Source organism: Cyprinodon variegatus, unplaced genomic scaffold (assembly GCF_000732505.1).
Source record: "Cyprinodon variegatus isolate N-32 unplaced genomic scaffold, C_variegatus-1.0 Scaffold36, whole genome shotgun sequence".
Classification (NCBI taxonomy): Eukaryota; Metazoa; Chordata; class Actinopteri; order Cyprinodontiformes; family Cyprinodontidae; genus Cyprinodon; species Cyprinodon variegatus.
The window spans coordinates 672,912-689,249 of NW_015150489.1; the positions used below are offsets into that span (position 1 = coordinate 672,912).

The 16,338-nt window shown below is 34.7% G+C and overlaps 1 protein-coding gene across 4 annotated transcripts in view; it reads right to left on the reverse strand.

The window, feature by feature from the left end:
- gabrg2 (gamma-aminobutyric acid (GABA) A receptor, gamma 2) overlaps nt 1-16,338 on the reverse strand; it is a 65,330-nt gene that overhangs the window by 30,667 nt on the left and 18,325 nt on the right. For all 4 annotated transcript variants that reach the window (XM_015405097.1, XM_015405119.1, XM_015405111.1 and 1 more), the window contains exons 3-6: nt 15,234-15,301; nt 6,904-7,124; nt 4,054-4,136; nt 2,416-2,553 (exon numbers count right to left, since the gene is read on the reverse strand). In XM_015405097.1, coding sequence (XP_015260583.1) covers nt 2,416-2,553; nt 4,054-4,136; nt 6,904-7,124; nt 15,234-15,301 — 510 coding nt within the window. The remainder of the gene's footprint in view (nt 1-2,415; nt 2,554-4,053; nt 4,137-6,903; nt 7,125-15,233; nt 15,302-16,338) is intronic.

The window sequence follows — 16,338 nt, forward strand, 5'->3', positions numbered from 1 at the left end:
TAGAAACATTTTTACTTGCTTTTTTTTATTTTTACGTAAGAGTAAGATATTATTATATTTGAACTTTATGTATTGCTGTGTGATGGCCTGGTACAAGAAACTGTCTTTTTAGCAGTTGTTTTTTTTTTTTCCCCAATTTGCACTTTTCCAGCTGTGTGCGACGACGTGCTGCGCTGCGAACCTCTCTGCCCTCCTAATTTACATTAAGTCCTTTTCGCCACTGTGTGAAATCAACAGGAGCTCCAAGAAGCATGTGCAGAGCGCTTGTTCATCAATCTCATAAATATGAATCCCGCCATTATTGTAGCTCATTTCTATTTAGGAAATTCAGCCCAAAGCCAGATGATGCTTATATAAAAATGATGTAATCAAAGAATTTAGACAAAATTACAAGGATAGGTGACAGGACTCAAACTCAAAGATATTATATTTTCCACCATATCTATTTCGATAGCTTCTTGCTTATATACTGCTGCTTCTTCAGAATGAATTTTCTTGTTTTAATAGATATTTTAAATAATGCCAAATTTTAATGTAATCTTGTGAGGTAATTGGTTCTTAAAATACTGAAAGAGTAAAAATGGCGTGTAACTGTTTAAAATGTGTTTACAGCAAAAGAAAAATGTAATAATATTGCCAGTAATAATAATCATTAGAAAATCCATGTTGTGCTTGTAACATGTTAACTAACCATATCATGGTGCACAGTTCATTGCCTGGTGTTTATTTGGGATGGCTAAGTAATTATAATGCCCCGACTGACTGCTGTTGAGACAGATGTTGTGTTCACAAATCTTGAAGCAGGTCAGTTCCCAAACTGCCTGGAAAATGAGGCGAGAGGTCTCTCAGCCACAGTCAAGGTTCTTTGCTCTGACAAGGGAGCAGATGGTGGTTTGTGGAAATAACAAACCAGATCAAAAGGAGAGAAACTGAGGACCCCGTGATTTCTCAACACATGCTTATCCCCTCGTAGATTCCCTTTTAAGATGCCGCATAATATATTAGAAAACTGAGAAACCGAAAAAGTGCAGGCAATTTTGAATTCCAAACACTTGGGATGTGTGTCTGGCATTACATATACACAGTGCTGTTCCTGTACGTTTTTTTGCCTTAAAGTAAAACTGCAATGACATTTACTTTAGCTTGACAAATTACCTAATTTTGTATTAGACAAACATTAGTTAAAAGTACTAAAACAGTGTAATATATTTCTTTTTGTTGTTGCTGCTGTACCATTTATACTAAAGTGTGTTTTTTTTTTTTTTTTTTAGAAATAATGAAACAGAAATCAGTAACACTAAATAAAGCACCAAAGGGTTAAGCCAAGTTGCTGTCTGTCTATAAACACAATAAAAATAATGCCTTTTAGTCAGTTCTGGGTTTTATTTATAATTACAAGGGAGTTTATTCCATAAGCCCAAATTAGCTTTTTATATATGGCATGGTGTTATGTCAGGCTGACTGTATTTCTATACAAACTGTTCTGCACAACAATTGCACTCTATGAGGATAATACACATTGCTAATTAATATCCGTCTCTCTCTGTCTGTCCATCCATACATTTATTCGTCTACATTTGTGTGTTTCTGTGTGTATTTCATTTTAGGTTTGTAAATGAATATAAAGTTAGGGATTTATGTATATTTTAAGGGGGTCGCCAATGTGTCGCATTATTATTTTTGGGGTCACAGACTGAAATGTTTGGGAGCCTCTGCTTTATATTTCACACAGCTGCAGCAAGTTTGCATTCTTGAGCTTGAACAACGGTGTGTGGCGCTTTGTTGGGGAGGGGTGTTCACAGCATATGCATTAGCTGACTGACAATGTTAAGACATTGCCTCTGGCTCTGATTGGTTGTTTCTGACCTTGAGCGATGTTTGCTTGCAAAAGGCAGTAGGGCCACTGGGAGGAAAAAGGAATCTTTTTTTCCACAGATTTTATCACTTATTTCACTGTCAGGAGCAAACAGGGAAAACATTTGTTTTTCATACCTACTATACCTTCAATATGCAAGCCAGCCTAGTTTTTTATTATCTAACATGCCAACACTCTCTAGGGAAGCCAGTCTACTTCCCTCTCATGATTTCTGCATAGCGAAGAAAGGAGTTTTAAAAGATAAGGCACCTTCCGATTTCCAAATTTTGAAGTTTTGTAAAGCAGCAGACCTCCATTTGTTGCTGCTTCCTGAATTATAACGCAGTGCCTTGCAAAGTTATGCATGCCCTTCAAACTTTTGCAAATCTTGTTCAAAGCATTTATTGCATTTTTTTTTTTACAAATCAACCCAAAGAAGAGCAACATAAATTCTAACGTCCCATATTGACAATTTCTTTTGCAGGTAACAGTAACATTGCTACAGTAGCTGCAAATGCAATATGCAGATGCTCTTCTGTAAGGGCTGTTTTATATCTTACCTGACACTGTCTTGACAGTTTCAGTGGTGTTTCGCAATCCAACAAAGGAAAACTGGTAAAGCCTCCATGAGCGAATGTCCCCAACCTCAACTGAGCTCCTTTTCCACCTGTATGTAATCTCCTCCTTAGGGTAGCCATCTGAAAAGAAGAGAACATTTGCTTAGTCATACTCTTTATAAACCTATGAAAGAGCGACTATAAAAAGCTAATGTTTACTGTTGAATGAACAATAAAACCATTAAGATTGCAAACACTAAAATCAGGATACAGAAATCCTGGTATAACTGAGTCATGTCCTTTATGTTGAGAAGATATTTGCTCCATTTTTAGGAAAACATTTTATTTTCCACAAACTACTTAACTGACCTAGAGGTACAATAATACATCATTGATTTAAGACTATGGCTGGGTGGGCTTTCGGTAATTTCATTCTACCCTTGCACACTCTGTAGTTCCTTTAATGAAAACAGTTATCTCACTTGTCTAAAACAGATTCACTTGGCTGAGCAATTGGATTATCATAATATAGTCATGTTTGTGAGTATTGAATTTCTGTGGAGTTTGGTAAAACAAGCCTACAATAAAAAGCTATTGCTTTGCTGAATGTTCCCAAGCACACTATTATTACAACTGTGCACAGTCAAAGTCTAGAGATGAGAATTATGCAGAGGAACTTCCTTTAGTGCAAACCTAAGTGCTCTCAGACATCCAATAATGCTGGTCTTTAAAGTAACACATCATTTCCATCCAAGATAGCCTCCTGCTGTTTTGCTTCTAGTACATCTGAGACATATAATAGATTGAGTCTCCTTCTGGGAAGTTGAAACAAGACAGATAAAAAAAATCAATGTCAGCAGTTTATCTTCCATTCTGGGTATTGCAGGTATAAAAACTAAAAAGTATTTTTTTAACCGAAAGAAAACGTGTTATCAAATACTCAGCTAACATTTAACTAGAGTCATAAACTGCAAAAGACGATGAACTCACTAAACATTGTCGCTTTTGGACACATGACATAGTAATTTGCCCCATGATAAATAATCCCATGTGTTTCTGCCTACAGCTTCTGAGACCTGACTTGAGTGGGGTATGTCAAGCAACTTTGATAATATCCATAGCTCTCATTAAATTGAAATGAATGCATGTGCTCTACTTTTGGCCTTGCTAACCTCTCTGCTTGACATCTCTTGGAGAGAACTTCTTCTAGGAGAGCATCTTAAAGTATCTAACTGCAGAGCTTTGGCAGTCTCATTAGCATAACTTACCTATCCCCTCCCCACACTGCCTACATTGGAATGGCAGGTAGTATGAGCTCTTGTTGGGTATTTTTAGCTTTTGTTACTTTAAATAAAAAAGTCTGAAGTAATATATATATATAAAAAAATATTCCAAGGGCTATACAAAAGTGCAGATTAGTCTTCCAAAGGTTTGCTAAAAACTCTTTTTGCTTCTAGAGTTCAGCTAATTAATTTCTTACCATATTGAGAAATGATTCAAATTAGGACATTAGACTATAGAGATTAGAAATCCCTGCCATATATTGTGCTGACCTATTTCGCAATAGTTGATCAATATGCATATGATAAAAAAAAGGAAAAAAAAATCTGGATCTGTATATGAGAATATCAATAAACTTACAACTTGAAAACTCAAGAGGACAGGAATGCTTATCCATTGGAAAGTTGTTTAGTTTAAGCTGACACTCAGCATCAATGGTTAACCTGCAGAAACAAAAACATTGCATTTAATCACCAAAAATAAAAAAAAACAAGTTTCTGTTTTAAGTACTATATGAATACTCAGGTAATTTATCTAACAACATAACCATGCTCTTTCCATTAAAAAAGAACAAAAACTTCAAAATTTTTTCTTGATGTCAACTTAAATAAATTCTCTTTTCCTTTACCCCTAAAGAACAGCAAAGTGATTAAACATCTGCTTAATGATGGAATGACCTTAAATTGTTTTACCCACCCATGCATTATCTATTGTCATTTATAGCCATGCTTGGAATCATAGCGCCATCGTAATTCTCCATTGCTGAAGTCATGAGTTACCCAACAAATTAATGAAGTGAAAATCTAGCGTTCTGCTCATGAGAACATCAATCACGGCTTGATTGAATCAGAAAGACTTTGCTCTGTCTCCTATTATTACAGATAACGCAGTTTGGAGTAAGTGCAAATGTCTGCTGTAGTTATGTTGGACTGTAAAAATGGCAGTTTAAAATGAGATGTTTTCACTTTTTCGATGCATTATAAAGTGCATATCTTTTTTCTCCAAAACATAATAATGTCTTATGTGCAATTAAAATGTCTGCAAGAATCCCAAGAAAACTTGATAAAATTAAATGTATGTAAGAACCCCAAGAATTTTTTAAATACAATTTTAACTGTAACCTGAAATTCTTTTATAATTATTAGGCAATATAAACATCCTTCCAATGAAAGCTTTTGTTTGTTGTGCTTTGTATTTGGATTTTCTTTCTTCAAGGTACATGGTAATATACATTTAAATTCAATTTTGAGGAAGAGTTTTTTATTTTTTATTTCAAGTTTATCACAGATATTTATAGACTATAAACAATTTTAAATTGCCACTATATTTTGCATTAGTTTACTACGGCAAATGCCATGATTGACTCAAGGAGATTAAATCATGTTTGATAATTTTCTTTTCTTTTTGAGCTGAGATAAAGCTTTGGTTCAATCATTACTAGTTTGGTGAATGCTTACTGTGCTCTAGTATACAAATTAGGACTGGGTTCTGCTTTCTTTTTTACTACAGTTGATAAGTGCAAAATAAACCAAAATAAAATAAAACAGATAACAATAGGCCAATGCTACAGCAAGGGGGTATAATTGAAAGTGAGGGGGAGAAATAATAACAGGATGAAAAAAAAAAGAATAAGTCTATTTTAAAGTGCTGCCTACAGTGTCAATAAGGCTTTATCAAAAATTTGATTTTTCTTAATCATTTGTGGACCTTTCGTCTGTATTTTCAGAGGTACATATGAGTCTTTCAGGGTTAGGCATGTTGGTCTTCTTAAATATACCACAGTCACTCACTAAAAGTAAAGGATGCAATAAAGAAACGGTAAGAGGCAAGAATTCATCGATAGGCAGGAGAAATAATCATCTGGTTAAATATGCATTTCATCATTTTGAGCTTGTAGCTTATAAAAAAATAATAATTTCAAAACAATTATATTGTAGGAGTTTGCAGACTTGGCATCATAATGCAATGATTTTGTACAGGCATCTGTTGTGGACTTTCTTGGCAGTTTGATATTGTTTTTACTGACCAATTCTAATAAATGTATCGTCCATTAAGTTTTGGCCATATCATCCAGTCCTTTGTTACGGTGTTGATATGGCTATTCATGCTATGGAAGTTTTTAGCTAACATCTGAAGGTTTCTAAATTAGTATACTCTACTATTTGACTAGTGCTCTTCTTGACATGTTCAGTGTTTGTACAAGCCATTCTGTTTATCCTTTTTAAAATAATATATAATAAATACCTTAGACAATACTGTGACTGAGTATTTCCTTGTAGTTATTTAATGATCTACAATCGAATATAATCTTTCTCTTAAACCCTGTTACTTTTTTAACCTTGCCACTATAGTTTCAATCCTGTTACATTATCAACACATTAAAATAATCTAAAATAACATTCTTAGGTAATAAGACTTTAGGCTATTGTCCTTCTGATAGAATATATAAGTTTAGTCAATTATGCATTTGGGCACATGTTTAAGTTAGAAAATAAAAGGGAGTCTGAGATTTATGTCGCTTAAAGTGATACAAAATGGAATATTAGACATAACTTCCTATAATGAATTATACAGATTTTTCTAAATATTTTTGATAGTATGTTTTTTCATGATCCTTAAATTCTGGAAATACCCAGTTAGAAGAAAGAAAAATACATAAATCAAAATGTAAATGCTATCTACCTCCATTATTCAACATATCATACACCAGGAAAAACATTTGCAAAAAGATGCATCTGCCTCAAAGTCATTTAGGAGCCATTTCAAAGCACCGAATGAACACAGCTCACAAAGATTCAGGTTTTTCTGTAGGTCATTCCAGCTACAGGGAGTAGCAAAACTAAAAGCCTTCTTCCCAAGCTCTGTCCTGACCCCTGGGAAAAACAGTAATATGGTCCTGAGAGTATTTTTTGTGCAACATATTTTTATAACTACGTACTATAACAGTAACCAGAACTTTTTAATGACATGAACATTTTGGACACTCTTCATGATTCCCATATGTGTGAAAAACAATTATTCCTGCAATGAATGAATCCTAGATATGTAACATACTTTGACTAAACAGATTTTATAAACTTGATTATTCATCATGTGTGTCTTTATATGTGTATTTGTAAGTTTAAACTCAATTTTTGATACACAAATTGGGTCTTAAGAGATCCTGATACTGATATTTCTGATTTCTGACATCAATCAGTGTTGACTTACCTAAGCGTGTAGAGTATTCTTCCGTCATTCCAGATCCTAAGCATGCGATTAGGTGTTGTAATCCAGTGGGCATCAGCTTTCTTTGAGTTGCGAAAAAAAGTGTCTGGGATCCAGATCTTTCCAACCATGTTGCTGTTGAGACGAAGAACCTTCATTGTACTGTTGAACTTTAACCTCCTGTCGTACCAGGTCTGTGCAAAAAATATGTCGATGGTGTATTCCTGACATAAACATAAAATACATTGACAAGTTAATGCTCGATTCATCAAGTAAATTGCAACATGGTACATTCAGCAGTATTTATTAACTGATCTTAATTTATAATCTCTATCTCTTGTTAGAAATGCATAATTTAAGTCGTGAGATGTTTAAATTGGATTGTTTGTTTTTCACCTACGGCTAGTTACACTGAAAATCAAGAATCTTAATAATAGTAAGATTTTGTTGAGAAATCTGGGTCATAATGCAAATATATAGTAGCAGCCATTAAAAATGGCCCTTCCCAGTGAAACTGTTGCCATTCGGCAGAAATTTTAAATGGCTACTACTGGAGTACAAGACAATAATTAAAAAACTAGGGATGCCCCGTTCCGATATCTGAAGTGGGTCAGATATCAGTGCAGTAATGAATATCGGTTTATGTCGGTCAGCATGTAAAATTTCCCATTTAAGAAAGCTGATAGATACCCTCTTCTTAATGCAACAAATTGGTTAATATTCAGCTGTTTTCATATAAGCAGTAGTTCACTTTTGTTCTCTGTTTGAGTAATATTGTTTCATCAACCAATTTCTAATATTCCACAGCACAAAATGATTAATAAAAGTATATATGATATATGCTGTAATATACTGCGTCAATATTCAAAGATGCAATATATGAATCGTATTGTAAATAATTAAATTAAATAAATAAACTAAAAAAATGATGGACAAAAAAAGCAACCTTAAAGGAAACCCTTAGAAAAAAAAGAAAAAAAAATCTAACACCCTTTGAGAAAAGTTGGTGCCTTTAGAATACATAAATAATCCTAACAATAAAAAAAATACATGATAATTTAGTATGTATTTAGACAAAATGCAGCTATGCTAGTTCATACAACGTGAAGACTTATTCAAAACATAACACCATAACATGTTTAAGGATCAAGAATGGAAAAGTGTTTGATGATTTGTGTGTTAATATGTAGAAATAACAGCTTTGTCTAAATACATATCATGCATGTCAAACATATTTTTAATATTTTTGCCTTGTTTTGCTCGTGTTGCAGCCAAAGTGAAACTTAGAGAAAAAATATATTCCTTAAATAACTGGAATTACCTCCTTTAACTCATTACACCACCCATTTGACCTAATATGGCACAAAACAAGGTACTAATCTGAAAAAAACATAACTGTACTTTATGCAGAATATTGAGGGAAAAAGAAAAAAAAAATCACTTTTTAACGCAATTTAGTGAGGTGCCTTCCCTGAGTCCTTTTAAAGGCTCTGTGACTGTTGTTCCCCGGTGGCTGCAATATATTTTTTTCTTTATAAACATGCTACAATTATTTTTGGTTTAATTTCCACTAAATTCATTGTGGCAGGACTCCATACTTTTTTTTTTTTTTTTTTTTTTTACAATAATATCATTCGACTACTTTTATTTTAGACAGTGCAAATAATTGTACATGAACACAGACTCTCTACATATATTCTATCATAGTATTAATGCCTACTTTTTGAACACATTTATCAAAGACAATTTACACGTGGGTGTGCTTTTAAATGTGAAAAATCTAGGCACACAAACTACAAACGCAATAAACTGGAATGCAACCAAACGGCTGCACACACAGAAAAAAAGCTACAATTAGAAAAGTATAATTCAATACAGATTCTACAAAATGTTTCTACCTAAGGATAGCTGATCACGAGGACTCATTGACTCTTTGCAAACCCTTACACCAAGCATGCATATAGCGGCAACAGAGAAGAAAATTCCCTTTTAACAGGAATAAACCTGCAGCAGAACCAAGCTCATTGTGATCGGCCATTTGCCAAGGCTCACTGGGGTTTAAGGAGATGGAAGCTGAGAATGGCATAAGTGAAACAAGTTATTTGGCACTCAGGTCCTGGCAGAAGACTTTGATGCCGTGAATCAAAATTCGCTTGAATGAATAACCTAGAAAAAGGATTAGAGTAGTCTTCTCCCTGGGGCCCAGACCCTGGTGGTGGAATAACCCAGAGGGTGAGTGGACTAAGAATAGTCTGAGAGGCATGGATGAGATGGGATGGAGGTGGGTGAAATTTTGCTTGAGTGCGGGAGAGTGAAGCTAGGTGGGAAGATAGAGGGAATCTTGAAAGATGATTGGCTTTGGAGAAGGTGCGGCCTCGAATTGATTAGCTTGAGCTGAACAAGGGACATCGCACGTGGTTCAGGTGAAGTTGATAGGAGTCTTCCTGATGAGTTTTTGCTTAAGCTCCATATTTGAAAAATGCATCATATGGAGGAGGTGTCTGAGGTACCTAGGGAATGTGCAATGTTTGGGGGGGGTGGAGTTGGGGATGTGTTGTCTTGACTATAATTAAAAGATGATATAACAGTATTTGACAGTGATAGTGGGAACAGTTTCTATGTGGCAAGTTGAAGTTAGCATTTAAGATAAAATGATATATATAGACCAGAGTATCTACAACACTTACATAAACAGGGGCAACCAGACTTTCACTCAGTTCTCTTTTAAAAGTTTTCTGACACCTATCTTGGAGCCTTTGTCAATTCTGCAGGCTTGCACTAGAGGTATCTGTGGTCTGAGTGGTGATATTTTAGGCACATCTTCATTCACATTCAAAGTCAGTTGTATATCGATTATGTTTTTAGTAAAAGTGAGCAAATGTTATGGCGCCTCAAATTCAAGGTTGTCCTGCCAAGACCCGGATGTCTGAGAATTTGCTGAGGCATTAGTGTAAACTACAGTTTGCATCTCAACTCATTTCAACTCAATATGGAGACAGACCTCGTTATTTTTCAAAAGTATGTTCAAGTTTCTTTGACACCAAACTCGAAACCTGCTGAATTTTGACAGTTTTATCCTATATTGGTTTCATCTAACTAGCAAAAAGCAATTTGCATGGCCAGTAAAAGGCTCGCACGTCATTGAGTCTACTGTTTGTTGGTTTCATCTCAACACAGCTAAAAGGCATTTACATAGTGACAGGCAGTTCCTTTTTTAATTTTGAAAGCCAAAGAAAGCTATCAGCGTCCCTGTGTTCACCATATTCTCCGGAGAAAGAATCAGTATGGAGAATATATTCACCTCATCTAAAAGCTATGTCTGGCTGACAGTCACTTTCAAGGTATTTCTGCCTTTAGCCAGTGTGGAACCCTGCTGTCCCACATTGGGAGACAAATCACTAGGACAACAGAGGGAAGGTGAGGCGGCATTCTAGAGCCCAGACAAGAGCAGCATGAAATCAGTGCAAGAACACCAGCAGAGAGAGAGCCAAAACGGGGACAAGGCAATCAGTTGTGCCTCCCTCTGAAGCTATGGAACCACTGTACGAGATTGGTGGTGCCGGAAAAACGGAGCCAAGCTAGGAGAGGTTGTGGCTGTACGGGGCTAGCTATAGAGGCTAAATTGAGAAGGCTAAAAGAGCACAGCTGTAGACTGAATAAGTCCACCGGGGCGCCAGTGCTACTGAAGGCGGGAATGAGACTATGGCTCGCCAGGGCTAGCCTTTAGAGACTAATTGCAGGCAGACAGAACAGGGGAAAGAAGGAGGCAATTATCTGCGCTTGAGGTAGGATGACAAAACAGTCCTCCTAGGGCCAAATTAAAATGGCCTTTTTAAAAACCACATACAGGCCTTTGGAGAGCAATCCGCACGTCATCCTGTCAACATTTTCACTACATCCAATTTGATTTTAAAAAGCTTGTCTTCACTGAATCCGAAATTGTAGCTTACAACCTCATGTTTTTCCTGATTAGATTTCGTGACACAAATGTAACAAAACATTTCCCATTTTTTTAAGTTCTGCAAACATTGCCTCACTTAGTTTGTAGGTGTGGCAGCAATCACATTTTCCCTAAGTCATCAAAATTGCACCATTCAGCATACTAAATGTGCCACCTTTGTCTCACTGAGCTTTGCTTCGCTATGCTTCAGAGCTGCCCTTTTGCAGACGCATTAAAAAAATTAAAATAAAAAAACAAATTTTGGGGTGAGTTTCCCTTGATAGTGCTTAATTATCACATAGACTAGAAAGCATTTTATTTGAGATGGAACAGAGGACACACTAATGAAATAACGTGTGAATGAGGAATTAGCGTTATTTTGTTCTGATTATATTTCAAATATATCGCCCTGTTAATTTTTCAACCTTACCTATGGCCATTAGTTGAAACCTTTAACCTATTGTCTTCCCCTGTATTCTGCACTTTTAAAGTTTTCGGTTTTCATTTGTTTGTCACAGGGTGACAATGGATGTGTAGTGGAAGATAAGTAAAAAATGTTCAAGTTAAATAAAATGACTACATATCACATATAAGTGACACAAATCTATTTATAATAAATGGGCTTCTAGGTGTAAAAATTAAGTGTGCTGCTCTGACTCTACTAAAAAGTAAGATAGTTGCATATGGGCCAAAATATGTGGTTGCTGTTGGAACATAGGCTAAAAAAAACTCACTGAAGCTTACAAGTTGCTGGGCATCAAGGCCATAGAGCACTTTTGTTAGAAATGTTATTTAAAAAAGGAAAACACTGTTGCCTTTAGAAATTCTTAACAGAGCAGGTGCAATTTTAAATTCTTTTACAAAGGGATTACCACAAAATCCCTCAACCTGGCCCTCTGGCAGCATTTTATCCTGTTGCTTTGTTTCAAATGTTTTAGTAAAAAATGTTGGATCGTGGTCAGATCATCAGATGGTGTGACAGCAGGTGTGGTATATAAGAAAAAGGTATTAATTATGCTGTCTCTTTAAAAGAGAAAAAGAGACAAACTGAGCTTTACGTTTAAAGATAGGTTCAGTAGAGGAAGAGGTGAAAAATTGGTATTTGTGTGGAAGAGAACATAGGGGTATAGCAGACAGATATGTCAAAATTCAAGTAAAAATCTATGCAAAAAGGTTTCCAAATAGAAAAATGTAAAAATAATCTTTCCAGACAAAATTCTTTTCACCCAAGGGACATAAATATTGTTATTGTTATCATTATTGTTAAAAATAATAATGACCGAAAGTCGGAATAATAACAGATCAATGATAGAGTATAAAGAATCATTAAGATGGCTTAGTGAAACGTGCAGGGATTTCTAAAGAGTAATTTTCTTTTTTATGCTCAAATTGCTGGATGTATTCAAGAGCAACTAAGCCACTTCAAGCTTCAGCAGGTATAGAACTGAAGTTCCTAATTCTTGATCTTCTTCAAACATAAACCTCTTTCTTTTCAACCGCTCAGCCAATTCCTTCCCCTGCCCCCCTCTATTATTCACACGGGGTGGGCTTGCCATATCTTAGAAATTCCTTCTGTAAAGCAAAATAAGGAAATAAATCGCAATTGCATGGATAACTGCTACAGATGCATACCCCCACACTATCCATTTTTATTTCCTCGCAAGCATTACCACTCTTGTCATTTAATTTTAGGCATGTTCTCTCCAAGTACCAAGCATTACAACCAAATGTAAAGCCATCATTCAACCTTTCATGTAAACAAAGTGCCCCCTTTATGCAAATTTTCTTGTGCAGTCAGTACAATTGTATTGTGACAACCTAATGTAAGTCCAAACACTTGGTTCAAACTGAACACATCACTGCATCTAACTGCACTTATGGAGACATCATCATGCTTTATGTTGTAGTCTTCTGCATATAAATTTAGATCTGCATAACAATTTAGTCTGTGTTTTGCTGACTTCACATTTGTAGCTTTTCTATGCTGATTAAAGACAAATATAAAACTAAAGAAATATCACAATACAATTAATTAGGTTTTTTAAATAAAATGGTTTCATTGTGTTGCAGATTTATTGATATAAAGGTGTAAATCCCTGAAAATTGGGGTTTCATGTTGAAACATGTTTGCTGGGTCTTAGTTAAAATCTACCGAAAAATCTTTTTTGTTTTGTTTTTTTGGGCTCTGTTCAAACAAGACAAACCCAGGAGGATGTTTTTGCCACAAAACAAGATATTCGGCCTCCTCTTTGATTTACGTAATTAATAGAAAGTTGATACCTAAGCCATTTTTACTATCACCAAGCCCCTCTCATTTCCACCAAAAGGGGTGATTCCAACGATCAGGGACCTGCAATGCAGTTGGAAAGTGTTGCTACTTTTGTTGTGTGAGAGACCAATTAACTTTAAAACCAATGCTTTAATTTTCCATGGAGAATTTAATTGCAGTATTTCATATTGAAATTTAGTTTCTGATGCCACTGGTTTCAACTCTGTGATGGTCACATGGTCAGTAATCCCACACACAACCACTTTTTCCTTTTAAGTTTTAACAAACACACAGTAGGATAAATATATTGGTTTGTTTGTTCAAATATTTTGACAATATTAGAAAAGATTAGTTCCAATTGTAGCATGTGCATTTGGGTAACTTTTGCATACTTAATTTTGTCAAATGCTTAATATTGTTTGCAGCTTTTCTGGTGTTGTAGATAGTACCTTCAACTGGGAGAATGCAAAGGACACTGACTGGCACACTCATTGACTGATTGGGTGGTACCATCTGGAGTTCCACTATGGGTGAAGACCTTGGAGTTCACATTTTAATATGCTGCATAATCTTTTCATTCTTTTGCTTTTGTGATTTGCTTATTTTGTTAATTTTGTTCAGTTATTGGTAATCTAAGTTTAATCCTTAAGCTAACTGTTATTTTTGTTAAATTTGTGTAGATGTTCTCCCTACCTTTTCCTCAGTGTGTCAGTCTGGTCTGATCAGCCAGTATTTAAGTCCCCTTTGTTTGCTGTTGTCAGGTCAGTTTTGTTTTTGCAGTTAGTTTGAGGCTCTGTTATGTTTAACCTTGATATTTTTTGCCCTAAGTTAGACTCTTCATTTGACCTCTTTTAAGGACCCTGTAATTTTTTGTTTGGATTATTGTTACTTTAAGCAAATAAAACCCATTTTTCTTGATAATCACCACTGTGTCCTCATGCTTGGCTGGCTCAGTCCCTCACATGCCCATAAGATAGATCTGAAACCAGTGTTACTGAGGTAATTCATTGTGTTTGGGTGACAAGCAAAATCCTCTGGGGGTTGGTTTGGCTGTCATTTTTAAAGGGGAGGCTGGCGTGACTACAGTTATAAACCTGTCTTCTGCCAAGTGTTAATTTTATATATTTATTATTTAATCCATGCTAGAAATAAAATTCTATAATATTCTCTGGCTTGTGTGAATCTTTTATTGATATGGTGGTTTTGTTGACCCATTTGTACAAATCCCTGAATTTGCATGATCTCACACAACATTTGCAGGATCTTGCAAAAGCAAGGCTCTCGCAAAAGTAACACAAGATACATTTACCTTTTTTTATATCCTTTTGGGGACTAAGTACTATGTTACAAAAACAAAAGTTTAGGAAGATCGTAAATTAAATGAATATGAACAGAAGTGTTGTGCAACATTGCCTTAACAGCTTTAAATTACATTTTGAGAAACTTGACCTGAAAAATGCAATACTCATACCTTACAGCCTTTGCCAACGATGGATCACCACAATATTTACCTCCCTGACGAAAATCATACAGCCGAACTGAATTAATAAAAATGCTCTAGTTCTGAAACGCTAAAAAATATGATTGATTACTTATATTTAATACAGATTCAACATTCAACATTTGTTAGTTATTTTCTGGTAGTTTGGGTTATGATTATACAATAATGATTTCAAGGTAAAATGACAAATCCTGTTTGCACTCACTGAATGGTGAAAAGCGGAATCAGAAGATTTATCTATTTTTAGTCAAAACTATAAAATTCTTAATGAAAGCAAATACTAAGAGAATTAAGCACATGCTAGAACATGGCATTAACCATGTGCCATTTGTAAATAAACAATTTATGTTTTTAAGAATTATTTCAGAATAAATATGAAAAAATGAAGATAGAGAGATTAAGTGAATTCAAAATAGTTTCATGTGGTAAAGTATTTAAAAAAATCAATTGTTTTTTATCCTGCTTAATCAAATTTAGTTATTGTTGTTGTAAAGCATGGACTGGCACAGCATTGGGCATGGCAGCATTTTTTGAATGGATAAATAAAGCTCCTAAAATATTTATAATATAATCTTCTAAAATTATTGTGACAAATTTGCATAGAATTTCATTTTTTTACTTACCATATTGATGGCATTTACTGGACCGATGCTGTTGACAAACATGTCGGTATGGATTACTGTTGGTTTGACTGTGAAGAAGAAGAGGAAATTAGACCTTGGGGAATAGTTATCTATTAGAGACTCACAGAAATAAGTTAAAACCATGATTGCTTTACATCTGCCTAAATATACCGAGTCTTAAATGTTGACAGAAGTTTACAATGAAAAAAAATAAGAAAGAAAAGGGATTTATTGAGTTGTACCATTTATTTATTAGTTTATATCAAAGAAATAAATGTCCTCCATCCTTCATAATGTCCAAGTCATTGAATATCTTACCCACCACCATGACCAGTGCAGAATAGACTAATGAAAGACAATGAGGAAACAAAACGGGCTGGTATAAAATTGGCAGTTTTGCTTTTCAGCCTGACTCAAAGGCTTAACTTCATTTGCTAAAGTTTATAGATCACAAGATGTCATGTTTGAGTGGAATAAAAAGGGTTACATATTCAATCTCAAAGCTATGTGACATACAGTAGGCTGAAGAACAAGAAGATTGCATTATTGTATCGATTCTTATCAAACAAATGTACTCTTTAGCTCTGGCCTTTAACAATTACCCTATCCATAAAAAAATATATGTCACCTAAAATATACAATCAAAGTACATGGTGAGAAAATTTGAATAAAAATGCAAACACCGTATCATCATATAAAAGCAAACCATTTTTAATTGGAATGCCAATGGATCTTATTTAGAAAAACATACCTTAAATAACAAAAATAAATAAAATGCTTTAAATGCTTTGCAACATTTAAACCTTCACAGTCACATACCACACGGAATTCAAAGCAACCCTAATGATGACAACAGACAATTAAATTAGCCTTTAGATCAAAACAGCAATCTCTTACAAACCCCATTCACCAATATCATTCCACAGAACAACTAATACATTACTTCATATCATGGTTTGACCTAACTGTCAGTCCATTCACTGTCTACCATTTATCTAAAATTGATTTGCCGGGTTGAGAATGGAAACCCAGACAAGAGGGCAGCCTATATATATATATATATATATATATATATATATATATATATATATATATATATATATAT